The sequence below is a fragment of the Eleutherodactylus coqui genome, chromosome 2, assembly GCF_035609145.1.
Source record: "Eleutherodactylus coqui strain aEleCoq1 chromosome 2, aEleCoq1.hap1, whole genome shotgun sequence".
Lineage (NCBI taxonomy): Eukaryota > Metazoa > Chordata > Amphibia > Anura > Eleutherodactylidae > Eleutherodactylus > Eleutherodactylus coqui.
The window spans coordinates 287597350-287624821 of NC_089838.1; the positions used below are offsets into that span (position 1 = coordinate 287597350).

Below are 27472 nucleotides of genomic sequence, written 5' to 3' on the forward strand. Positions count from 1 at the left end.
CCGCAGTAAGAGAAAAGAGGCGAAGCTTTCAAGTACGCAGAGAGAAGCAGGCCTAAAGTGAGCGCGCCACTTTTACCCGGTGAAGGCAGCCATTTTATTGTGGTTAACCAATAATAACCCTATTAATCATCTAAAAAGGAGTGACATCAGTGAAGGATGAGGCACTGGATGTCCAAGAGATCTAATGCCCAGTGAATGAGTAGAGTCCTGGGTCCACGGCCATCATGGATGCCTCGTATGTAGCAGTAAAGACCATGTTAGGCTTCCTACTGGCCGGGGTCACTTCTGAAACAGTATCTTGCAAGGACCATAGTCTCTTGATGCTGGGAGAAATGAAAGATGGACATTATTGGGGTGGGGGCTGTGTGTTTCCTCAGTAATAAAAGTGATAGTTCATAGGCTCCGCACAAGTAATGGGGAGCACAAGTCTCACCCCAACATTACTGCCAAGATAAAAGACCCTGAGACTTAAAACATGGCTTTTTATTTGTTGCCTTCTATCATGATGGAGATTTCAGGAGCCATGATTACCCCATGAGGCCAGATGTATTCCATCGTTGACCCCCTCACCATTAAAAGGATCCAATGGGCAGTTCGCATTGACCCTACAGCAGTGACAGGCGGGTTAAGAAACCTTTCATCCAGCAATGTTGGGAAGATGTGCAACATATCGCTACTAGTACTTTACAAAGGGCCAGGTATCCCTGATGGCTGTAGTCCTTGCTCCACCCACAGGGCAGAAGATGACGTGTTCCTCTGCATACGGCGGTGGATGCGTCGGAGCCTCAGTAGGTATAACACGATGGAGAGCAGGACGACCAGGAAACAGACCAAAAACAGATAATGGTTGTACACAAACGATGCTCCTCGCCAGTGAGGGTGGCTGCCGCGGAACTGCTCCTGCTGGATGTCTCTGTGGGGGACAAGGAAAGGTTTGGGATGATCCGAGCGTGAAGATCACGGCATTATGGAATCACTAACATAATACTACAAGGGACGGTCAGACCACTACATCTTTTACCACCAACTTTTATAACCTGTCAATTAAGCGTGTGACACTACGGGCCACAAATCCACAGTCCAGTGGGAATGTTGGAAATGGCCATTTTCAATGCTTCATATTGACATGAAATGGAAATGTTGGGAACAGCTACGTAAGTTTTTGGATCTTTCTGAAGGTCTCGTTAGGTTTTTTGTTGTTGTGCAGGACCAGGAGACTTTGGGCCTCTCATTCTTGGTAATTGTCGGCAGCCACCATTTGTTTAGTTGACAAGTTATTTCTTTTTCGCCTCTCTGCATTATAGCCGCCATAATCTTTTTAATGTTTCATTGATGTGGCTATAGGAGACCTCATTTTATTTGGGAGAAACCGATTTCTGGCAGAGCGCAGTAATCATGTTTCACACTGAATGTTACATTAAAGGGAATCTGTCACCTGCCTAAATAAACTTACTGATTGTGCCGATAGGGCAGGTGACAGGGAGCCGGGTGATGTATTGTTTATACTCAGCCTCTTCCTGGGTCCCTCCGCTGAAGTCCGCTCGCTGACCAAAAATCTAACTTTCTGTGTGCAGGCTCTCCTATACAAGTCAATGGATTTTCAGCGAGCGCGTGGACTTCAGCGGCGGCAGTGCAGAAACTAGGAATCGGGCGAGTATAAAATATACCGTAAGTTAGTTTGTAGTGCTGTAGGGAGGTGACAGGTTCCCTTTAATTTTTCAGGTTAATTTGTATATATGGATACCTAGTAAGTGTAGTTCTTTTGTTTTTATGTAATGTATGTACAAGAAGATATATTTTATACCAAAAACTTTTTTCTACTTTATTTGTATTGTATATCTTTGTATGTATTTAGGCACAGACCTGGTGTGATTAATTTGCACCTAAAACAACACCAGAACATGATGAGTAGAGGGTGACTAAGTATTTACTCGTTCTGGTATTGTTTTAAATGCAAATTAATCACACAGGTCTGTGCCTAAATACATACATCCAAGTATATACTTCTTTGTATCTATTCCCTTAAGCCTGAGGAAAAGTCCCAAGTAGGTTTGAAAGCTCGCTATATCATCATGTATTTTTGTTAGCCATTAAAAGGTATCATATCTACAAGATCACTTGGATTCTCTTAAGCCCCATTTACACGTAACGATTATCACTAGAGATGAGCGAATGTAGTCATTTCGAGTATTTACTCGATCGAGCACCGTGATTTTCGAGTACTTCCGTACTCGGTTGAAAAGATTCGGGGGGCGGCGTGGCGGAGCGGGGGGTAGCAGCGGGGAACAGGCGGGAGCTCTCTCCCCCCCACTCCCTGCTGCAACCCCCCACTCACCCACGGCGCCCCCCGAATCTTTTCACCCAAGTACGGAAGTACTCGCAAAATCGCGGTGTTCGGGCGAAAAAGGGGCGTGTCCGAGTAGGTTGGCTCATCTCTAATTATCACTCAAAATTCGCTCAAACAATGTATTTTGAGCGATAATCGTTGCGTGTAAATGCTAGCATCGTTTACTTTTTGGGTAAACGATGATTTTTAGTTGCGTTTAAAATCCCTTGCTCGGCAGAAGAGCTGATAGCAGGGACCGAATACTGTAATTCTCCAGGGGAGCGCTGATAACATTGTATTCAGCTGCAGTCCCGTGGCAGAACAAAAGAGCTGTATGCAGAGAACAGACCACCTGCTGTTCTCTGCATACAGCGCACAAAGACTCATTTACATGAAAATGAAGCTAATAAGCTACTAACGGGCATTAGTGCCCATTAGCAATTGATACAACATGATCGCTCAAACTGTCAATCATCCTATCTTTTGAATGAATTTTGAGCGTGTAAATGGGGTTTTTGCTGAGAACAGTCATGTGGGGGAATCAAGAAATGGCTGTCGGCTGAATGACTATGTGGCTAACAGCTATCTAAAGTGTATGACCAGCCCTCGTGTGTCTCTCCTTTTTTCGGTTTGATGTCATAATCTCTTTGATTGCTTGAGGCTTTTGTTTACCTGCATTCATCATCTGACATTAGTCCTAGTGTTGTTATAGAAGGACCTACTTTAGCTTCTTAATGCCTGGCTCATGTGGTTTTATGGTGCTGTAGAATAATCCCTGCATGGCTGCCCCGTGCTGCCCAAGAGCGAATGCTTGTCTGTCTAACAACTGCTGAACTCCTACTTTAACAGCTGAGGACAGAAGAGCCTCCTATCCTGCCCATCCAACCCTTTGGTTGCTGCAGTCAAGAGTGATCACAGCATGATCAAAGGGAACTTCACTCTGTGGGGTCACCTGTTTTCCCAGTGACACGATTGCAGACTAGGGGACCCCCATACAGTTAGACCTAGAGAGAATACCAGGGTTGTCTTTTCATCAAGCCTGCTATTAAGGTAGACTAAAGCCAGATTGACACAGCCATGTAGCATGTTGTGCGCGAGAATCTTTGGTGCAACTCGCATTGGACAGCACATCGACACCCGTCTCTGTGCTTTCCAATCTCTATACATGCTGCACATTGTATATCCTGTCGTCTAGAAAAATGGACAAGACTAGGACAAGCAGCCATTTGTCTTCACTCATGTACATAGCCTCACGGGCTATAATGGGACTGTGCGCTGTCTGTAGAGTCCACAGACTGCATGCAGCCCCAAGATTACTTGGGTTCTATTGCTGGGAACAATGACATTTGCTCTACTGGCTAACACAGTACCAAACTTTTTTCCGTTTTCCCCATACACAGGCTCGTTTGACCAAGCATGCATGTGTTCTCAATATGGACCCCTCTGGTGCGGTCTTATCTCTCCTTAAGATAAAAAGGTCAGGCATGTTGAAATCCAACATGCCCAATCTCCCTCCTAACAACATTGGGGAAAAGTTGGGATATCGCCATACACCTTACATGGTCATCTGGTCCTGCCGAAATCATCTAAGGTGTAGTCAGCTTAATTTTACTATGTACCTTATGACTATTAATGACAAAAGGCCTCGTAACCTTAAAGGGGTTCTCCGAGACTTTTACTACTGATGGCCTATCCTCAAAATTGGTGAACAATACGTGATTTCCAGACCAGCTGTCAGTGTGGACAGCGCTGGAAGCAGATCGCACTGTCAGCATTGTACTATCCCAGGTTGGTACTGCAGGTATGGATTCATTTGAGATCAGATCAGTGGAAGCTGTGCCCCCAGTACAACCACAGCTGTCTGTCTATCAAACCATGCCTGTAGTGCGGTCCGGCGAACAGCTGATCAGTGGGAATCCTGAGCGGTGGACCCCCACGATCAACTATTAATGACCAATCCTGAAGATAAGCCATCAACAGTAAAAGTCCCAGAGAACCCCTTTAAAATGCTAATTTCAATAATGAATTTCACTTATTACCTCAATGGCAAGAATCTAGTCCGGTATAATATTGCTCCGAGCGTCCACTGAACCTCCTTATCATACACTTGCAGGACAGTTTTGAGGTTGCTGTAGTTGGAAGGGAAGGAGAAGCCTGTATGGAAGACCTCATACATCCAAGCAGATTTAAAGCACTGGTACCTGTAATGAAGAGATTGCTACTAAAAAAACACCACCATGTATCACCTTTCCATCTTTGTCATATGAAGTAAAACCCCTTCAGACACCAAGGCAGGTATTAACCCCTTCCAATCCATTGTCTGACCGCTGAAGACATTATGATTTAAGGCTATACAGCTCCGATGTTGGAAGATGCCCGTCGGGGTTCTCTTACTGTATACTGCCAGCCTCTCTGCTGTCGGAGCCTATCCAACGTGTCACCTCATGCAGTACTGGCTTTAGCCAGCATATAGCGCCGTTGTATAACGGCAGAAAAAGAGTAAGACCCCTAGGAAAACCAGGATACAAATTGGATTGGAAAGGGTTAAACAGTGACCTTTGTGATACTCACTTAAGCCGATGGAGATCAGCGTGTGATGCGTACAGGCCCCGATCAAACCTCTCCTTTAAAACTGACCATTTGGTGGCACAGTAATTCTGTAAAAAAAAAACAAAAAAAAAAACAGCTAGTTAAACACAAAAAAAGAAATTTCATTACAACTGCAATTAACCCTTATGTGACTGTCCCCTTCACTGGACGCAGAGCTTACAACCCCAATTCTTGGCAGATTGTTTTTGCAGGGTGGTTTGCCATTGCCTTCCCCAGTCATCTTTTACCCCCCAGTAAGCTGGATACTCATTTTACTGACCTCGGAAGGATGGAAGGCTGAGTAAACCTTGAGCCGGCTACCTAACCCAAGGGAGGAATGAACCTGCAACCTTCAGGTCATGAGCGAGAGTTTAGGACTGCATTTCTGCTGCCTTAACACTCTGCGCCACTTGAGGCTCTATGTAAAGAAGAAAGGAATGCAATTATCTGGAAATATCATATAACCATATTTTATTCACAATTGAACATAGAACATAATCAGAAGGTGAAAGGGAGACATTTTTCCATTTCAGTTTTTTTTTAAAATTAACTCCTTTAGAAATTGATGGCAGCAACACATCTCACAAAAGTTGGGACAGAGACAACAAAAGGCTGGAAAAGTGGCTGGAGGGTCAATTTTCTATGAAGTCACATGACTGTATAAAAAGAGCACGTTAGAGAGGCAGAGTCTCTCAGTAGCAAAGATGGTTAGAGGGTCACCAATCTGTGAAAAACTGCATTTTGGAACCGCCTCGAAATTTTACATTGAGGAACATTTTTCTGAAGACTTTGAATATCCCACGATCTACAGCAAATAATATCAAAGGATTCAGAGATGCTAGAGAAATTCATGTGCACAAGAGACAATGCCGCCAGCCAATATTCGATGCTTGAGTTCTACGGGCCCTCAGGTGTCACTGCATGAACAACAGGCATAATTCTATAATGCAAAACACTGCATGGGCTCAGGAATACTTCCAGAAATCATTGTGAACACAGTTGGCCGTTCACAATCCGCAAATGTAAATTACAGCTGCATCATTTCAAGAAGAAGCCAAACATCAACACAATCCAGAAACACCAGCCTCTTCTCTGGGTCAAAGATCCTTTAAAATGAACTGAGGCAAAAAAACAGAAAACTGTTCTGAGGTCAGAGGAATCAAAATTGTAAATTCTTTTTGGAAACCATGGACGTCGTCTCATGCGGACTCAAGAGGAGAGGGACCATCTAGCTGGTTATCAGCACACAGTTCAAAAGTCTGCAAGTCTGATAGCATGGGGATGCATTAGTGCCTATAGCATGGGCAGCTTACACATCCTGAAAGGCACTCATCAATGCGGAGCAGTCTATATAGGTTGTAGAATAACATTTGCTCCCATCCTGACAACGTTCGTTTCAGGGAAGGCCTTCAGCAGTACAATGCTAAACCACATCCTGCGTCCATCACAACAGCATGGCTTCACAGACGAGTCCGGGTGCTGAACCAGCCGCCTGCAGGCCGGACCTTTCACCAAAAGTAAACATTGGCACATTATGAAGCGTAGAATCCATCAGAGAAGACCGAGGACTGCTGAGCGGCTAGAATCCTACATCAGACAAGAACGGGACGACGGTCCTCTCCCAAAACTCCAGTAATTGTTCGCCTCATCTCCAAGATTTTTACAGAATGCTGTTAGAAGAAGAGGGGATGCTACACAATGGTAGACACGGCCCGGCCCAACTTTTGTGAGATGTGTTGCTGCCATCAATTTCTAAAGGAGTTACATTTTTTATGTGTATTTACGTATCTGATATGTGTTCTATTGTGAACAAAATATGGTTACACAAACATTTTATTTACATTTTACACAGCATGCCGACTTTTATAGAATTGGGGTTGTATTTATTTGTGTGGTCCCAGAGGAATGATTGTAGCAGATGCAATTTATCATTCAGACATGGCTGCCACCAGGATAAGGCTTTGGCCATTCTCCTGGAAACTGGCTGCAGACTTGGGAAAGTAGTAGTAATAGAAACTTAGAAGAGCCTTAATGATATTTCAAGAACCAGTATAAGTTATATAAAAGTCTCTTTAGTAGGTTTTAAAAAATGTGGAAAAAATTAATATATTTATTCCTGTGCCAGATTATTAGAAATTAAAGGCTGTCTGCGAGAAGAGCTTCTTTTCCAGTGTCCTCAGGACAATGTTTCTGGTTCAAGTTAGCACGTTATGTACAAGTCCGTATAGATTACTTTTTGGAGCAGCGGTAGCACTAAGGCCAGCATGCTTGAAGGGGTTTTCCGGGACTCAACTACTGATTATCCTTACTATAGGTCATCGTTAGTTGATCCTTGGCGATCAGCTTATTGGAGAGTCCACAGCGCGTGGGTGAGTGCCACGGCCTTTTCTCAGGCCTGTCACGTTCATTGGTCACACACCTTGAGAGCAGTGAATGGGACTGAGCTGCAATACCAGGAATAGCCACTATACAATGTACAGCGCTATGTCTGGTATGGGCTGAAGTGACAACAGCACTCACAGGAAAGCCACTGTCACTTCAATCGAATCCCAAGCAATGGATCCCCGCCATCAACTATTAATGACCTATTGTGAGGATTTTTTGAAAGCGGGGAGGAAAAAATGAAGTAGAAAAAAAAAGAACCGCGTTCCACTTACCTTTGCTGCACGAAGAAAATGTGTGGAGCTGTAGTCTCCCCCCATGCGCAGTACGTCCTCCGTACAGTAGTAGAACTCCGAGAAGCCATAAAACTCACTGTTGTGATAGGGCAGCGGTGGCTGGTAAACACCATTTAAGGTTGTCTGTGTCTCGTTAGACAAGTTCATTAGAGGCTGGATGATCCGACGACAGAGATGATAGTCACCTGTGCCACGTAAAAACATGGTCCGCCCCCCCTGCTTAATTTCATCAGAGATATCTAAAGGAAGGCACGGGTCAAGGTATGGCACATCTTGAGTCAGCCCAACCTTCTTTCCTAAAAGTCTAAGACAGACAACAGCGATCAGTATGTTGCTCACTGTCATACATGGTGTTTATGGCTAGGAATTTAGTAGAACGCCTACCTGTTCTTTTCCATGGTGCTGGAGAAGATGTATTCCTCATACCTCTGTCTAGCAGCATTGCCCCCAAATCCTAGGAAAGTGGCCACGTAAACTCTGTACACGTGCTGCGTCTCGTGGGCATCACAGCCAAGGTTGAACTCTGCCAGCAGGTTCTTAGCCATCTCTTCCTGTAGACAGATGGAAAGGTGGGAGAGATGTCAAATGGCAGCTAAGAGCAACAGGACATGCAGCAAGCACGGAAGCACAGCGAGCTCTTAATGTAGATTCAGTCTTCTATGTAAGGTCCAAAGAAACGTTCATCAGACTCAAGAAGAACATAATCCAGTGCAGGAGCATGGACAAACACGATACTCCGAGGTTACAATGCAAAATGCTGCAGATGCGGGTAGTTATGTCAGTCTTCATCCACCAAAAGCATCATGGTGTTGAAGATTCTGATACTAGTGCAATTCATGTGCACTATAGCAGGGGCATACCTAAAGGCTCAGCGGCCTGGGTGCGAACGTTCATCCCCCCTGCACATGCACCCACACCTAAACCATACAGCCTGCAGTCATCTGCACCTGTACCCATACAGCCTGCAGTCATCTGCACCCATAGCTAAACCATACAGCCTGCAGTCATCTGTACCCATAGCTAAACCATACAGCCTGCAGTCATCTGTACCCATAGCTAAACCATACAGCCTGCAGTCATCTGTACCCATAGCTAAACCATACAGCCTGCAGTCATCTGTACCCATAGCTAAACCATACAGCCTGCAGTCATCTGTACCCATAGCTAAACCATACAGCCTGCAGTCATCTGTACCCATAGCTAAACCATACAGCCTAAAGTCATCTGCACCTGTACCCATACCCAAGCCATACAGCCTGCAGTCATCTGCACATGCACCCACACCTAAACCATACAGCCTGCAGTCATCTGCACATGCACCCACACCTAAACCATACAGCCTGCAGTCATCTGCACATGCACCCACACCTAAACCATACAGCCTGCAGTCATCTGCACATGCACCCACACCTAAACCATACAGCCTGCAGCCATCTGCACCTGTACCCATAGCTAAACCATACAGCCTGCAGCCATCTGCACCTGTACCCATACCTAAACCATACAGCCTGCAGCCATCTGCACCTGTACCCATACCTAAACCATACAGCCTGCAGCCATCTGCACCTGTACCCATACCTAAACCATACAGCCTGCAGTCATCTGCACCTGTACCCATACCCAAGCCATACAGCCTGCAGTCTTCTGTACATGTACCTGAACGATACAGCCTGCAGTAATCTCTACCAGTAACCATACCTAAGCCATACAGCCTGCAGTCTTCTGTACCCGTACCTAAACCATACAGCTTGCAATCATCTGTACCCATACCTGAACAAAAGTATACAGCCTGCAGTCATCTGTACCCATACCTAAACCAGTCTGCAATCATCTGTACCCGTACCGATCCCTAAACCATTCTGCCTACAGCTGCAAAACAAATAGGTTTTCCAAACATGACTCATTTACTGGACTACATGAAAATTTGTCTGTAGCCCCTTAGACTGTGTTCATGTTTTTTGTAGCATTTTTAAACCACAATTGAAAAACACACACAAAAAAATGCATGTAGTATTCAAAAACCATATGAAACTTCATGCACCATTAAAAACTGCATGTGGATTTAATAACAATACAACACAACAAAAACGTATGCAGGTAATAAAAACTACTTGCAGGTTTTGATGCGTTTAATTGTGCAATAATATAGAGGAGGTGCCCAGGTTATACCAGCATAGCCTACATCACTATATACCGAAGATACCTAGGTTAGATCACTTATGCAGCTGCACTGGAATCTCCATTTAGAGGTTCCATCGTAGATCCGGCACAAAATACCGGAAGAAATAGTAGTGCATGCAGTGCTTTTTGCGGCCGGTAAAATGTTGGACAGCTGAGTGGAAATAGAATGGGCCTCATTATAGTCAATGGGGTCCATTCAGTCATAAGACAGAACTGTTCTGCCAGTGGATTCCCCTTCCCTGCTCCCACGGCGGAACAGGAAACAGGAGCCCCCATCGCAGCATGCTCTCTTTCACTATGTATAGGAAATGTTTAACTTATAGAAGCGGTACATATATAATTATATACAGGAGATACCTAGGTTATACCAGCATGCTACATATCACTACATACAGGGTGATGTACATAAATACCAAAAAAAAAAAAAAAAATCATCATTTAAGATTTCCCTAAAATAATTAATTTTCTAGGTAACTTCAGTCATGTGGTTGTGCCCAGGAAATTTAGCCCCTTCATATACCCCGAGCGTTGGAAGCGGGGGTCTCTGTGAACACTATAACTCAATATTGACTCTAGTTAACATTTTTTCATCAAATTTGATAGCCATGAACTGAAAAAAAAATATTTCTGGAAAATGATGGTCATAATCTCTCCTTAGGAGCTCCCTAGGGGAAAATATGACCTAAATTATAAGTATGGGGGACATATTAAGGCTTTTCAGCCTTCTGCACTAGCTGCACCACTTTTTCGAAAAGTGGGCATGGCTTATCTGGAAGGGGCGTGGCCTCCCAGACTAACAAGTGTCATTTATTATTAACGGCAGAAATTAGCGTAAATTCTGGAAGAAACGTATGCCTGTTTGGGACCAGGCGTACATTACCGTCAAGGCACATGGAAGAGCTGGAGATGCTCTGAATACATGAGAGCTGTGCACCTCCCCATGTATTCAGCACCCGGGGAAATCTTACTAAGCCCAGCACAGGAAATGCCGGGCTTAGTAAAATTCACCCCAAGCCTTCAGAACTGTGTTATCCTGCATATAATCAGCCTACCCACATCACATCGACAGGAGGAGGGTTATGGGCTGTTACTACAGCATTTTAAAAGACTTCAGCCAAAAGACAAAATGTCAAAATCCAAGAGATTGCAATCCAACTTTGTAGGACTATCTAGATGTTCCAGCATCTCTGCCTATGCCCAGATCTTTGGCCAACCCAATTAGTGAAAGCTCTGGCATTCTACTTTTATTCACTTCTATTTTGTAACCGTTTTGCCTTGTAGGTATGTCCTTTTTTAATTAACTTTTGTATTAAAGCTTAAAACTTTAATATGTTCAGTCCTTGTTGCTCTATAAGAACCTGTAGTGCTTGATAAGAGTGGCTCCATCTTTCAACTAGAGAGTGGGAGAGCAGAAATAGCTCAACCCCTTGTAACAAGACAGAGTGGTCTTTTTATGCCCTGTATGATCTGGATATTATCAAACATCCATCACTCCATAACCGTGTGAGGCCTTATCTCTTTCGAGCACCAGAAGATCTGGCGTGTAGTAGGGAGCAAACTACAAATCCATCTTTACTGAAACAAGGCTCCAAAAGGACCACAAACTGCTTACGCATTTCCGACACCAAGTGTCCTTTCCCATAGGTGGACGTTCTCCAGAGTCTGACAAGTAGTTGGAATGGGATCTGTGTGCATAGGAGCAGGAAGGCATGAAGCTGGTGAGACATTTTAGGATTATCTCTGCCTTACTGTATAGAAGTATGAGTGACCCACAAACATTTATTGCTGCGGTGATGTGTGAATACTTTGTTTGCCATTTAATTATTAAGCCATTTATTTACTTAGGTTTTGGCGTTTTTTTCTCCACGTGTACATATAAGGCTCTCATTCCTAGAAGTCATAATGTAATCTTCAGTAAACCAATAGAAGAGAGAGGCTTTGCCAAGTTTACTTGTAGTATGTTAGAAGTCATTCCACTGAAACGTCAATAGATGGAATCTGAAGATCAGCGGCCCGTTTCTTTAGATAAGCCAAGGCTCATCAGCCAGACATCTGTTCTTACATACCTACATCACATAAAGCTATTGGTATCACATTCCATAGAAAGGTGAATTTATAGGGAGATTAAACTCCACATCATCAACCCATTTATTGTGCAATCCAGTACAATCTGTCCTGTTATTAGCCGTGAGGCTGGGGAGAGGGCGGCTTACGTTCTTTAATAGGATCCGACAGAAAGCTAATGGTGGCCATACACATTAGACTAACATTGCCTGAACCTGTGACCATGTAATGCGTACGACATGCTCAGCAGTCATCAGGAGAAAGAATAAAAAAGGATCGAACATGCTGAATTTCAATATGCCCCATCCTTTGTTCCCACAGTAGATAAGCTGCTGCCAGAAGTCTATGACAGCAGTGTTCTCATCTCTACCCATTGAAAACACGAAAAGGCTTGGTTGAACAAATGGCGCTTTAACACGAGATGATTATCACTCAGATTCCTGAACTCCCACAGGAATCTGAAGATTATCATCCTCTGCAAATGCAAGCAGTTGAGTTGTTCAGTTTCTGCATGCAGAAAACTGAACAACAACGTGTCGTTCCGTGTAAAAATCAGTCGTTCGCTTTTGAATGACTACCTGCTTACAGTGAATGGAGGCGGACGGGGTGAGAACGCTCCCCGGCCCTCTCCGGCTCCATTCCGACAGCGCTCTAAGAAATGCCAACAATACTCACTCCTGTGTAACAGCACAGGAGCGAGCACTACTGGGACGAGCTGTTGGGTATCATTTGCCTGATGGCTCGTCCCGTGTCAAAGGACCATAAGTGTACATGTGTATGGGGCGGGTGGGGGTGGTGAGTAGAGTAACTTTTGGACTAGTGAGTGTTTGTCTGACAACTCTATTGAAAGTGTAAGGCTAGCTTTAGAGAAAAAAAAAAAGTCATCTCTCACATATATGCATTTAGAGGTTCTCCTACAGAAATATCTGTGTGAATATAAGCAGCAACTCCACATGTAGGGACGGGGCCATTAATAACTACAGGGTACAGTTCATATCCCTCCTACACATACATGACCAGTAAAACAAGTAACATGAGAAGACATAATGACAGTGTCTACGATGCAATTTCATGTATTCAGCACAAAAGGGTCTTGGTTTTCTAAGATTACCTCTAATTTGCACTCCTGATTGTTTGCCAGCTTGAAATATTGCCATTCCTCTTCAGGCTCTGTAATTTAATATCAGTGGCCTGAAGCCCTACAGATTAATATATAGAAGCAGCAACGCCTATCTACGATCAACCATAAAGGGACATGAAACCTAAAACACCAGCTGCACCAGAGAACCGACACTATAGAAGGAGCTGCTCATAGTTACATAAAGGGCATACGTCAACCCATCACCCCATCATTAGGTTGAAGCCATATCAAACCTGAAGTAGCCTCGGTGGGAACACCAAACTCCCCCCCACACAGACCAGCAGGAGTTTACTTTGTAGCTCCAGTCAGGAATACTGCTTATTGGAAGGCAGCACTGAAATTGCATTTTGCGCATGTCCCAATTAAAAAGGGACGCTACCCTGGGATGGTTATATTATATATCTATACTAGCTGATATACTCGGCTTCACCCGAGATTATTTGGTACAGGTGTTTACCTCTTGTTCGCACGGAAATTTTTCATGAAGTCATTGTTAATTTAGAGGAACAAAATATGTACACACATAGAGGAGCATCAGATTCTCCTCAGACTGCATGCACCGATGTCCCTCTGCAGAATGTGCCACCCCTGCCACTCTCCTCACTTTTTACCCTTAAAGGTAATGCCCTTTTTCATTCAAATTTGTCCCCCAGACTGGAGGTCGCAGCCCTTTCTTAGCCTTAAAGGCATGCTCCATCCCCGCAGTCCATGGCCGCTTCCTTATGTACTTTACAGCCTTTCAGTATATGCACAGAGGTCAGTTAGATTGTTCTAAATATATACACATAGAGGTGAGGTAGATTCTCCTCAGTATTATAGAATATATATATGTATTACACACACACACACACACACACACACACACACACACACAGAAGTTACATTACATAGGGGTGCACTTACTTTTGCAAATAGCATTGAACAATTGAGTTGTGACCCCTTTACGTTTCCTATCTAGGACCTAAAGAATGCTCCTGCCAGGATCCAGGATCAGTTGAAACAATAGTGAGAGCCACCTTAGTAGTTGGCTCCCAAGTGACATATCCCACCCCGAAGGTTCAAAAAACACTCCAGAGTGGGAATATACCTAGCAGCCTGTAGGTGCTTTACACTTCTGGTAAATCGCCTCTCTTCTTCTTCACATCTAACTCAAGCAGAAGCAGAAAATATCTCATTCCCACTAAACTCATTAGTAGCGGTTTTCTTGTTTATTTATCAAGATACTCAATCTAGTTAGCATTATATATGTTCAAGTATTTGTCTAGTTACCCGATATGTGTTTAATAATTATTTAATAAAGATCTAATTTTATTTTAGATTCTGTGAAGGGTCCTTAATAGAGATGAGCGAACGTACTCGTTAAGGGCGATTTCGCAATCAAGCATCGCTATTTTCGAGTACCTGGCTACTCGGGTGAAGAGATTCGGGGGGCGGCATGGTGGAGCGGGGGGTAGCAGTAGGGAACAGGGGGGAGCTCTCTCCCCCCCCCCCCAATCCCCTCTGCAACCCCCCGCTCACCCCCGGCGCCCCCCGAATCTTTTCACCCGAGTAGTCAGGTACTCGAAAATAGCGATGCTTGATTGCGAAATCGCCCTAAACGAGTACGTTCGCTCATCACTAGTCCTTAACTTTAGGATTTCTCTGCTCCAGTGAAGAATACTTTTGCAATTAGCATTGAATAATTGAGTTGTGACCCCTTTACTTTTCCGATTTAGGACCTAAAGAATGCTCCTGCCAAATTTCATGTTTGTATGACACCGGGAATTTAAAAGAAATAGTGGCGAGTCAGTCAGTCAGTGAGGGCTTTTGCCTTTATATATAAAGATACACACATACTAATAATGCAGCTAAAAAAATTCAAATGCCATAACTATTGCTCCACAACACGAAAAAGAAAAAACACACCAAACTAAATCTCTGGCCCATGCAAAAGCAGCATGTTTCACCAAGTGTTAGATACTTGCAACTTCTACGTAACAGCTCTCTTCCCAGATACTGTATACAGCAGCTCTCTCTGCCTCTACCACAGAAAACAGTAACAGCAAAACTATCTACTAATTTGCATCTGAATTGTATCCACACCATCAGATACATGTAACTGCCTTATTTGATCATGTGTCTACAGCTCTGGAATTCCTTTAGGCTTGTACTTGGCTACCTCATTGAACAAGCTCTAGCAATAGTGATGAGTTAGCAGAAAAGTAGGAATGGTGCAAATTTAATCAACACGGGGGCTTCCACTTTCAATGAAAAATTTACAATGAATGGCCACCTTATTAGACCATCTAGTAGCACGTTGGACCTCCTAAGGTCTTCGGAACTGCAGCAATTTATCATGGCATAGATTCCTTTAGGTGTTGAAATTCTTCTGCAGGAATATTGGCCCATGTGGACAAGGGAGCTTCTTGCAGCTGCTGCAAATTAGGGTGATGGGCTGACATGCTCTGAACAACTCACAGGAAGGGTTCATCGATTCAGGCTGCTTGTGCCAAATTCGGACCTCCCATCAGCACAGAGCAACAGAAATCTGAATTAATCTGATGAAAGGATGTTTTTTCCACTGCTCGGTGATCCAATTTTTGTATTCTTTTGTCCACTGGAGTCTTGTCTTTCTTTTTCTCTTAGGCAACAATGGCGCTGGAACCGGTCATCTGCTGTTTTATCCCGCCTGTGCTTAGGAATGACAAGTTGTGTGTTCGGACACATTAGTTGGAGCACCAGCCTGGTATCCGGATGTAATCTGCTTGACTGTGCAGAGTCTGTTTGTCAGATTGATTTTTGACCTTCTCCACTGACCCCTTTTGTTGACAAGTTGCTTATGTCCGCAGAATCCCATTTTACTGGATGTTTTTCTTGATCACACCGTTCTTGGTATATTCTCCATACCGCTGTAGGAGAAAACCCCACAAGGTTGGCAGCGTATGAAGTCCTGGTTGCGGTCAGTCTAGCACCACTGATCATTCCTTGTTAAAAGTCACTTCATTTTTCCAATCTAATGTGGATTTGCACTGAAACTGATCGACAGAAAACATGCTCACTTTATTTTATGCTGCACTCGGGGGTCACGGGGCTAATTTCCATGCAATGAAGCACAAATCCTGAAAGGGCGGTGTATCTAATGGAAGTGGCAATTCAGGGTACTTACATACTACAAACAGTCTGTATCTAACTATTGATTGGTATTATTTGAGGTGAACATCCCCGGTCACGATTAGCTGGTTCACTCATCCTTAGGCCGGCCACGAATGAGAATATTACCTTCACATTTCTGCGTCCGTAATACGTTGATCTGTGACTTAATGGAATGGATTATTATTACTTTTGTCCTATTGCTGGGTAGGCTGAGTGATTTCTAAATTTTTGGAAATAGAGACAATGAAATAAAGCCTTTTCTGTCAATTGTCTATGAAGTGGTGCGTTACAATGCACCTTCTCTGTATGTGATGTGTCAGCTGTATATTATCGTATAAGTGTGGTTAATGCGCTGTGCACATTGCATCTGAGTCACTATATAGCAGTACGTCACCAATGAGGTCACACTACAAAGAAAAAAAACAAACAAAAAAAGGAGACAAAGTGTCCAGCGCGTAACACTTTTTGCGGTAATCCAATGTATAGAAAAGTGCAATTACCTATTCCATTGACAACAGGTATGCCAACACATACCACCCCAATGGAGGACAATAGGATACCCTTTTGGCCTCTGTGGAGGTGGCATGTGCTGGCATACCTGTTCATAACTGAATATATATAGTAAACGCAAAAATACATTTACTAATATATTTAGGGGTGTGCGTGCAATTAGGGGATTAAATATTGACCCAGTTAATGTGAACATATAGGAAATTAGGTCGGTTTCACATCTGTGTCGAAGAACCTTCGGTTGGAGGCTCAGTCACAGATTCGCCTCAAAACACTGAAAGAAAAAGCACTGCATGCAGCGCTCTTTCCTCCCTCCAGAAGCTGGGCGGAAAACGAACAGACACCCATTATAGTCAGTAGGTTCCATCCGGCGCTGTTCACTTCAGTCTAGAGATATAGCCGTTCAGCTGCAGGGATTCCGTTTTCCTGCTCCCCGAACGGAGCAGGAAAGCGGAATCCCCGAAGCAGGTGTGAAACCACCACAATTCTCACTATGCTCCATGCGCAGAAGACTATTTGTATGACGTAAAGCGAATATAGGCAAAATAAAAAGCCAAAAGCGAAGCAAATTAAAAAGTAAAGTATTACGGATAATGACCTGCTGAGAGGAGGCAAAGCTTACACTTTTAGGTACTTCATATGCGATCTGAGTAGAGACTCCACCCATGTCCAAAATGCCAGCAGTACGTTTGCGTAATATGGCGTCTTTATTGTCGGTGCCGGGTACGTTAACTTCGACCACTGCTTCATCCTCTGTGGGGACCAAAAGTGACAGGTAAGCAAGGAGAGAGTAATGACTGAAGGAGGTTATTCTCCCCACACGAAATGTTCTCACCATCTTCTATGTGATCGAAGCGACCAAGAACAAAATTGATGCCAATCCAGGCGTACACCCCTACAAAATCCAACAGACGCATGTGAGGCCAAAATCAATATACGCATGCTATACCTGTAAGATGGTGCAATCATTATGGGAAAGACTGTTACAGTATGTATTTGGCAGCCCCTCTTTCTAGCACCCTACGGTCTGACATACCTTCCTGCTTCCCCGAGATGACTTCAGCGTGCGAGTCGGAGAACAGAAAGTCATAGTGTACCGGGATATCTGTCCGTAGATCTTCAAGTATGGCCCCCTGCTGGCTGAAACAAACAAGTGCACTAAGTACATGCATGTCGGTTGTGGACAAGGCTGTGGCTCAGATGTAGTTTAACCAAAAAATGTAGGCAGAAACTTTTTACAGGTGTAGATGCCAAACCGCACAAGTTCAGAGGTCTACAGGAGTACATAAAACCCCAAAACGTCTTGTGCCGAAGCAATGCTATTTTTACAAGCAGACAGATTCTATATTCTGGTGAACCACTGATAAGCGGTTCCAAAATGCAAGATGTCAAGTCTTCTGCGGTATGCCAAAGAAATATGTAGGGACATGAGGCCTGAAGCATTGCAGGCTTGTCCCCGATATTAGGAAGGCAGACGTCTCACCTCTCAGTCAGGATCCGGAGCCCGGCCGTGCACAGAATATACAGGGGGGTCTCTTTGTGCTTTTCCCTGGGAATGTGGCTAGTAGCAAAGTTCAGTAAAGGAGAGATGTAGTCGCTGGCTTTCTCCGGGGTGGTGGCAAGCTCAGAGATACCTAGAAATAGACATTAGCTGGTGAGATATGACTGAGAGCTCGGTACCATAATCCAGTAACGTAGCCTAGAAGCTTCCGCCTGCCACGTATTCGCTAACTAAATTTAAGCGTGAAAGTAGGAGGTTCTTAAAAAGGTTACATTTTAAAGAAATTTTCACTTTTTTGCAGTACATAAAGTAACCAAATTTCTATGTCTCCTCCATCAACTCAGCCCGACTCCCCCCTGCACCCCTTTCCCATAAAACTGCTCTCGCTGCGCCACACCTTCCTCCCATAATGCCGTGTATGTACATGGTACCACTAAAAAACACAACTTGTCCCGGCAAAAACTAAGCCGTCAGATGGCCATGCCCAAGAAAATATGAAGAAGTTATGATTTTCTTTTAAAGTGGAAGCTAAAAAAGAAAACAAACTAAAAATGGCCCGGGAGTGAAAAGGTTAAGCAGAAAAGAGTTTACTGGGACAAGCCCTTTAATTTTTACAGGCAGATGAAACACTTTGGCATGTTTGGCTTCCCTATAGCCCTGGATGCCTCTGTAAGGGGAGACAGATGTAATGCTGGCGGATCTGCCCAGCACACAGGTGACTGCGGACAACAGCTGGAGAACACACAGCGTCCGGCACACCGTCACCGCTAATGGCAGGATGTGGCGCGCCCAGAAATCTAATTATATAGCAGTGGCATTAGTGTGGGCGCGGGCTGCACCGCCAGCAACTTGTACTCCAATAGCCTGGCGTTCACATGCCACTACAGTCGCCTTCTCCACTGCAGAGAAATAAAGATGCATGGAATTTCAAGCCCGTAGGATAAGCTGGGGCTGCAGGATTGCCTGCGTGGGCAGGGTCCGGGTGAGGGGCCCCTAATACAGCCTCAGGGTGCCTCACATGGCTTGCTATGAGCTGGAGCCGCCCTACAAGGACATCCGCACTCTTTGGCTAGTTGCATATGGGCGAGTGCAGTATTGGGGTGAGAAACTCATCAACGTGCGTTTTACCCACAGTTTTGAGGCAATTTGCATTGCTTCTGTGAGATTCCAAGCCTCAGACGCGAGTTTCACACATGATAACGGATCGCAAGTGTTTCCTATCGTTTTCAATGGGAAACATCACATCACACGGCATGCAATGTATTTACGGTCCCATTGACAAGCTGGGATATTTTTCCCTCGCAGCATCGCTCATGTGTATGACTCCATTTAAAAGAAAGGAGTTCATAATCCCGTGAGTTGTGAGCTTCTCCAATGCACAAAACTCTTACAAGATTCTCGCCGTGCAAAACCAGCCATAACGGCCCGATTCTGACTGTATGTGAGAGCGAACGATCAGTCACGCAATCATTCGTCCACGGTTCACTTTTATCACGACTGGCCGAACAAATCCATCAAACAATGATCTGCGTAATTGTTTACGGATTGCTGCGCAGCTTACACGGACTAAATATGTTAGCGATCACTGATGCGGGTAGCAGGGCCGTTAGGGTCTCGCTTCTTATCATTGTCTACGAATTCCTGTCCTCCACCCCCAGACTGGAGTAACAAGTCACCAACTAATGAGATACTTCACACTGCAGAAGAGCTGGAGGGAAGCAGTGAAGTCATTAATGGGAAGACGGCCATGTAATGGGGGCTCTGGGGTCACCTGCTACTCCAGTGTACGTCTGGAATGTGCACACATTAAGGAGTAGACGACTACCTGCTGGACTTCTTACCTCTCACAATGGATGATAATGTACAGGACAGCCCTACGTATGGAGGCCCACCTAGGCCCTGGTATAAACTGGGCTTCTAGAAGTTCTCCTCAGACTTCACAATCCTCCTGTCTCGTCTTCCGGCTAATTGCAAAGCTTAATGAAAAAGGCTATAGAAATGTTTTCACCAGTGTTCTTGTGTGTAACTAGCTACGGCGCTACTGTATAACGGGTTACCGCACTAATGGGGATGGTCCAAGGATGAGCAGAACTGTGCTTCTGTCTAGACCGGCTACTAGTCGTTACTCTACAAGACGGCCGGCTCTACTCACTGTGGACCCTTGGAAGGCTGAAGACAAAATAACCATCTGACCCTGCAGGATCTATCCATAGACTATATAGTAATGTCAACTCTATCACCACCAAGTGGTGTACTAGGAGCACTACAGGAACTCGGTACTATCACTGACACAGTAATATACTGAATACAGCTCTGGCACCAGTACTTATCAGACTGGTGCGGGTATACTCGGTGGTGGGAAAAGCATTTACTGTGCCAACAGTGCCATGTACGAGCCAGCAGGCGCCTGAACTGCAGAGTCAAAGGGGATTCTAGCAGCCCAGCAATAAAGGTTTTCACAGGTCTCAGTAGAATATAACCCAAGGAGTTCTAGACCAGGATTAAGTTTCTAGTCTCATTGGTCGCAGGCTGCATTTCCATATGTTTGTGGTTTTTAAGCCATTAACCCGTTAAGGACCAAGCGCCATAAATATACGGTACTTGAGCTTTAATCCCAGCCAATAGTAAAAATATTGCGCTGATTTAAAGCCCTGCTTCTGCAATCTAGCAGGTGCTCGGCTGTCAGTGATAGTAGAAGACCCTGAGGAGAAGACATTTGCGGTTTATAACAGCTTCTGCCTTCTATTTTACAGGCTACATTATACTCAATGAGCGCTATATGGATACAGGAAGCAGCAGTGCCGTCTCCTCTATTGGACCCAGCGACAGATTCCCTTAAAGGGCTTAATATAGCGATAGTCTTGAATAAAAATATCAAACTGTGTGTACAACTCCTGTGCAGATCTACGTGTCTCCACGGTTACAGACTACAACTATACCCCGTGTAGTGCGATCCTGCCATCAGACTTTACTAATCTACAGATGGTAGAAGAAGGCTTAGAAGGACACAACTGGATAGTCTACGACCAAAGTGACACGTTGGCATAGGAACCGAATACACAAAAGTGGCAGCTTTTTTCATAAAACAATCTGGGTGCTCAATTCTGTATTTTATCAAAAGAGAACAAAACTGATAAGAAAAGGTATATACGCTCGAATAGTAAATGCCAAGTGCTTACGCTGGCAGCGTACGCGGATATGTACAGATTGTGGTGTGATAAGCTAGAGGGTGATGAATGATGTTGTGAAGAGACTGGATTAACAATAGCTCCTTAATACAGAGAGAAAGGAACATCGATGAATAACCCGCTTGTGTGGAAGCGGCACAGAGACGTGGATAAGAAGCGGTCATATGTATCATAAATCCAGATAAGAGTAAATGAACATGGACGATATTTCTGTCCGACTTTTTAGACCGGAAAATCGGACAGAAATAGCGCCCATTCATTTGAATGAGTATAAGCAGACAGAAAGTCCAAGTAAAAAAGAAAATTGGAGCGTGTCCTATTCTTGTCGGTCGCAGGTTTAAAATCGTCCATGTGCATGTAGCCCAAAGCTGGAGACTTACTATAATGGAAGAGGTCGCTCCAGGTAATGAAGTGGTGAGCACAACACTCATACCCAATCATGGGATGAACTGTCTGGATAGATGAAATACGTCCCCCGCTATTAGATGGGATGATGCTTGAGTTGTGACTATTCGCACTGGAGTTATGGAGATACTATGGCTAATTATTGATTTCAACCAGCAGCCTGCCCTACTACATTAAAGGGGTAATCCCAGCATAGGATAGGGTAACACTCAGGATAACTTTCTGACAGATGGGGATCTTACCACATCGATCACCAAAACAGGGATCCCAAAGGTTTCTGTATGAATAGGTAGGTGTGATGCCATTCCATACATTTGTGTGGGATAGACGGGCAATTAAACTCTATCTCTGCTAGTCCCACTGAAACGAGCGGAGTGGTGGTGTTCAAAGCTCCATTCATTTGGGGACCTTTAAGACCCCCCTCCTTGTGATCAGCGAGGGTGCCAGCAATCATAACCCTCCCTAATCATCTTGTGAATAGGGGATAACTTCTTTTTGGTGGGACAACTCCTTTCATATCACTGTTCACTTGCGAGAAGCAAGGCATATTGTTATTCAGAGCGCCCACTGACAATCCCATAAGATTAGAATTAGCGCTATGCCACAATGACGAACAATATGGCAAACTCACTATAGGTCATTGCCAGCCATCAGGCACCGATAGTATCCATCATGCAAAAACAAAACCCATGGCACAAGTGTGAACATATCCCAGAATGTCTCATAGAGGTTCAGTTTCAGCTTTCAATCTTTTTGTTGCATCTATGAGAGCAAATTCTATGGCCGTCACTACGATCAACGAGTTAGGCGGACGTTGAACTGGCTGATTCAGACTGCATGGGGGATGAATGATCATTCATCCTCCATCTTGATTGTTGACAGCACACAGCCTGTCTACATGGTGAGACCGATGATTTTTACGACAGCACAGACGATCTGATCAGCTGACAAGCGATCATATTGACGCGGCCTGTTGATTGGGCAGACGCACTTTCATACCCGATCATCAGGCCTTGTAAAAGGGTCTCATCCCTTCAAACTATAATGGGGATGTGTCGCCTAGTGTTACTGCTACTGTCATTACCTGGTTTGATCTTCATCACCACAGTCTTCCTGTTCTGGTCTCTCATTTGTTTTATATCCAGCAGGTCATGTGGATTGCCATTATGCCGGGGCCAGCAGTATACAAATATCCGGGATCCGCTGCTTCCACAGTCCACCACTACTCCATAGTTAATATTGGGGTTGCCTGTGTCCGTGGCTTCCATATCAGTAACACGAGCCAGGTACCTGAAGGGCAGAGATATACAACTGAGGGAATCCACATACAGATAGGAGGGGCTGGCCAGGATTAGAAGGAAGGGTCTGCTTTTATATCCCCAGAAAAAGTGCTACTCTTGTCCATGGGCAGTGCCTGGTACTGAAGCTCAGCTCCACTGAACCAAACTCTTGGCACTGCCCGTGGGTAAGAGTGGCATTGTTTATGGAAAAAAATAAATAGACCATATTTTTCTAATCCTAGACAACCCTTTTAATTCATACCTTAAAGGGGATGTCCGAAATCTTGGGTTGTCTGAGATTTGTAGACATTTCCCAAAAAGCAGATAACTGCATAAAATAAAGAAGGAAGAAAAAAACAAAAACAAAAAAAACAAAACACATATTAACCTTATAAGTCCCAGTAGCTCCTGCAGCGGTCACTTGTCATTCATAACTTTGGAGACCACTGCAGTCACTCACCAGCCTCAGTGGTCACATGACATTCATGCACAAGTGTCCACTAAGACCAGTGATTGACTGCAGCAGTAACATGAATGATGAATGGCATGTGACCTATGCAGCAGCTTCCAGGACTGAAGCGGCAGGACTTTTAACCCCTTCCTGACATGCACCATACATGCATGGCGCACTTCGGATGTCTGTATGGAGCAGGCTTACTAGCAGAGCTCCCTCCTTACACAGAGGGTGTCAACTGTCTTTGACAGCTGAGACCTGCTAGCAACAGAGATAACTCCGATCTCAACTGTTAACTCTTTAAATAATGCTGTTAATTCTGATGAGATTGCAATGTGAAGTTCAGTTGTCATGACAGTCTGGGGCCTTCCGAAGGTCCCAGGGCTGTCATGAATAATCGCCTATCAAGAGGAGTTTGTGGGGGCGGTTTTTCCAGTTTTCACTGTTTGAGCAAGTGCCAGCCTGTTATTCAAGAGCCGGGCACCTGCTTTTTCTGGCACAGAAGACCCATGCCAGGATCTTGATGCAGCACCATTAAAAAGGCATCAGAGTAAAGCCCAATATCTACGTGCGGATCTGATTTGCGGAATCCACGTGGAAGATCCGCAAATCAAGCAACCTATAGGGAAGCATGGGTGTCTGCATATGAATTAAAGCATGCGGATTTGTTTTGCGGACCTTTTGGTCTGATAAACAAACCGCAGCATGCTCCATTTCAGTGCGGTTCTTGCATGGATGGCTTTTATTGAAGTCAACGGAAACTGTCCGATCCGTGGGAAAGCAGGAGGTTTAAAAAAGAAAAAAGCTCCACTGCGCATGTGTGGCGGCGTGCCAGTTGGCGCTTCCGCACAGATCCACAGTGAAAACAATAGAAGACCCGGAGGGGTAAGCAGTGTCCTTGGCCGCAGGCAGGGTCAGATTCCGCTGCGGGTACCTGCATGTGGAATCCGATCCGTCCATGGACATTGGGCCTAAGGCTCCTTAATGGCCGCCGTAAAAAATGCTCGTGGGTGTTAATTAAGGAGTTAAATTGAAACTTTTTCTACGATGGAAGAAAAGAACAAGAACCTGGAATGCGGATGTGAACAGAGCATTACATAAACCAGCCTGGCCTTATCTACAGAATTAGGACAATATCTTGTCAGGGGAGTCGGTATTCTTCCGCTCTTAGTCATCTTTGCATTGAAGGGACATCTTACCTGTGATAGTTTCGGTCTCGCTGGGAACGACCGTATTTAGTCCTGACCAATAGTAGAGAGTAGATCAGAAAAAACAGGATGCCAGCCACAACACTAATAATCACCAGCTGCCGCAGAGTGGTATTCAGGGCACGAGGGCACCCACTAGGGGAGATGCTAAAGTGCCAGGAAGCAGGAAGAAGGCAGGATATGCTTAGCCTGGAAGAAACAAAATACATTTTGGGGGTGTTGGAAATAATATTACATGGAAACAGGTAAATTAATTTCTCTGCTCACATTTTCAGGGATATAAAATGTATCTCAAGGAAAAAGCTCAGAATTTGTCTCATTTGACATACGCCCCTCCAGTTTTTTGGTTGTGATGGGCAACTACTGCACGTTACTTTTGCAGTAGTTTTTAGAACTCTCCCCCAGTATACTATCAGGACAACCCCTGTCCATATGCATTAACAGGGCATACGGACATCATATAGAGGGACTCAGCCAGAGGAGAACCCCTACAAGCAGGTCACGATGACTGTCCACCATGTAATACTACACCCATACTTAAATGGCCGCTACATGAGAAATGTCTGACTAGCTGTGGCTTCCATGGCAAAGTCAACCATTTGCTGGTCAAATCCGCAGATTATCATGATGGCTGCCATATTAATAAGGTTGTCTCTGGTGAACAAACTCTTTCTAAGTCATTAGTATTAAATATGTTCAGAGGACATGGTTTAAATGGGGTTTCCAGGACTTAAAGGGGTTGTCCCGCGCCGAAACGGGATTTTTTTTTTTTTCAATAGGCCCCCGTTTGGCGTGAGACAATCCCAATGCATGTGTTAAAAAAAAAAAACGTTTAGTACTTACCCGAATCCCCGCGCTGCGGCGACTTCTTCCTTACCTTAGCAAGATGGCCGCCGGGATCTTCACCCACGATGCACTGTGGGTCTTCTCCCATGGTGCACCATGGGCTCTGTGCAGTCCATTGCCGATTCCAGCCTCCTGATTGGCTGGAATCGGCACACGTGACGGGGCGGAGCTACGAGGACCAGCTCTCCGGCACGAGCGGCCCCATTCACCAGGGAGAAGACCGGACTGCGCAAGCGCGTCTAATCGGGCGATTAGACGCTGAAATTAGACGGCTCCATGGAGACGGGGACGCCAGCAACGGAACAGGTAAGTGAATAACTTCTGTATGGCTCATATTTAATGCACGATGTACATTACAAAGTGCATTAATATGGCCATACAGAAGTGTATAACCCCACTTGATTTCGCGGGACAACCCCTTTAACTATTGATGCTGCCTCTTCTCAGGCCTGTGATGTCATGTTTATTGGTCACATGGCCTTGCTGCAGCTTAGGCCTATTCAAGTGAGTGGGAATGAGCGACAGTACCAGGCACCGCCACAATGGACGGCACTGTGCCGGGTGTAGAATGAAGAGGCAGTAGAGCCCATTAGAACTTCTTGACCTCTTTAAAAAACTCATCAGCAGGGGTGCTAGGAGTCAGACCCCCACCAATCTGATATTGATGACCTCTCTTAAGGAGAAGTCATCAATATAAAAGTTCCAGAATACGCCTTTAATGTGCCATGACCTTTTACTAAGCGTGTACCTGCCATGTACTGTCCATAGGCTGATCGGATGGATGTGACACCAGGATAGGATTTGGTCGTCATTTCACCTTTTACAAAAGTTTTTCTTGCCACAGTTTGGTTTTCCTTGCACTCCCCTTCCTCGTCTCATGGGTCTGCGGTGGTCCCTGTCCCATATATACTGTTTATCTCTCAGTACTCCCCTTCATCGTCTCATGGGTCTGCGGTGGTCCTTGTCCCATATATACTGTGTACCCCTCAGTACTCCCCTTCCTCGTCTCATGGGTCTGCGGTGGTCCTTGTCCCATATATACTGTGTACCCCACAGTACTCCCCTTCCGCATCTCATAGGTCTGCGGTGGTCCCTGTCCCATATATACTGTGTACCCCTCAGTACTCCCCTTCCTCGTCTTATGGGTCTGCGGTGGTCCCTGTCCCATATATACTGTCTACCCCTCAGTACTCCCCTTCCTCGTCTCATGGGTCTGCGGTGGTCCCTGTCCCATATATACTGTGTACCCCTCAGTACTCCCCTTCCTTGTCTCATGGTCTGCAGTGGTCCCTGTCCCATATATACTGTGTACCCCTCAGTACTCCCCTTCCTTGTCTCATGGTCTGCAGTGGTCCTTGTCCCATATATACTGTGTACCCCTTAGTACTCCCCTTCTTCGTCTCATAGGTCTGCGGTGGTCCCTGTCCCATATATACTGTTTACCCCTCAGTACTCCCCTTCCTTGTCTCATGGTCTGCAGTGGTCCCTGTCCCATATATACTATGTACCCCTCAGTACTCCCCTTCCTCATCTCATAGGTCTGCGGTGGTCCCTGTTCCATATATACTGTATACCCCTCAGTACTCCCCTTCCTGTCTCATAGGTCTGTGGTGGTCCCTGTCCCATATATACTGTGTACCCCTCAGTACCCCCTTCCCCGTCTCATAGGTCTGCGGTGGTCCCTGTCCCATATATACTGTTTACCCCTCAGTACTCCCCTTCCTGTCTCATAGGTCTGTGGTGGTCCCTGTCCCATATATACTGTGTACCCCTCAGTACTCCCCTTCCTGTCTCATAGGTCTGCGGTGGTCCCTGTCCCATATATACTGTTTATCTCTCAGTACTCCCCTTCCTTGTCTCATAGGTCTGCGGTGGTCCCAGTCCCATATATACTGTCTACCCCTCAGTACTCCCCTTCCTTGTCTCATAGGTCTGCGGTGGTCCCTGTCCCATATATACTGTGTACCCC

General features: G+C 45.0%; 1 protein-coding gene across 4 annotated transcripts in view; it reads right to left on the reverse strand.

Annotated features, from left to right (window-relative positions):
- Positions 1-468: 468 nt before the first annotated feature.
- ENTPD4 (ectonucleoside triphosphate diphosphohydrolase 4) overlaps positions 469-27472 on the reverse strand; it is a 30712-nt gene continuing 3708 nt past the window's right edge. For 3 of the 4 annotated variants that reach the window (XM_066593179.1, XM_066593178.1, XM_066593180.1), the window contains exons 3-13: positions 24649-24846; positions 22800-23005; positions 18105-18255; positions 17658-17761; positions 17457-17516; positions 17220-17374; positions 7978-8144; positions 7573-7897; positions 4898-4983; positions 4366-4527; positions 469-913 (exon numbers count right to left, since the gene is read on the reverse strand). In XM_066593179.1, coding sequence (XP_066449276.1) covers positions 685-913; positions 4366-4527; positions 4898-4983; positions 7573-7897; positions 7978-8144; positions 17220-17374; positions 17457-17516; positions 17658-17761; positions 18105-18255; positions 22800-23005; positions 24649-24846 — 1843 coding nt within the window. In that variant the 3' untranslated portion in view covers positions 469-684. The remainder of the gene's footprint in view (positions 914-4365; positions 4528-4897; positions 4984-7572; positions 7898-7977; positions 8145-17219; positions 17375-17456; positions 17517-17657; positions 17762-18104; positions 18256-22799; positions 23006-24648; positions 24847-27472) is intronic. The other variant, XM_066593181.1, reaches the window with a different exon arrangement.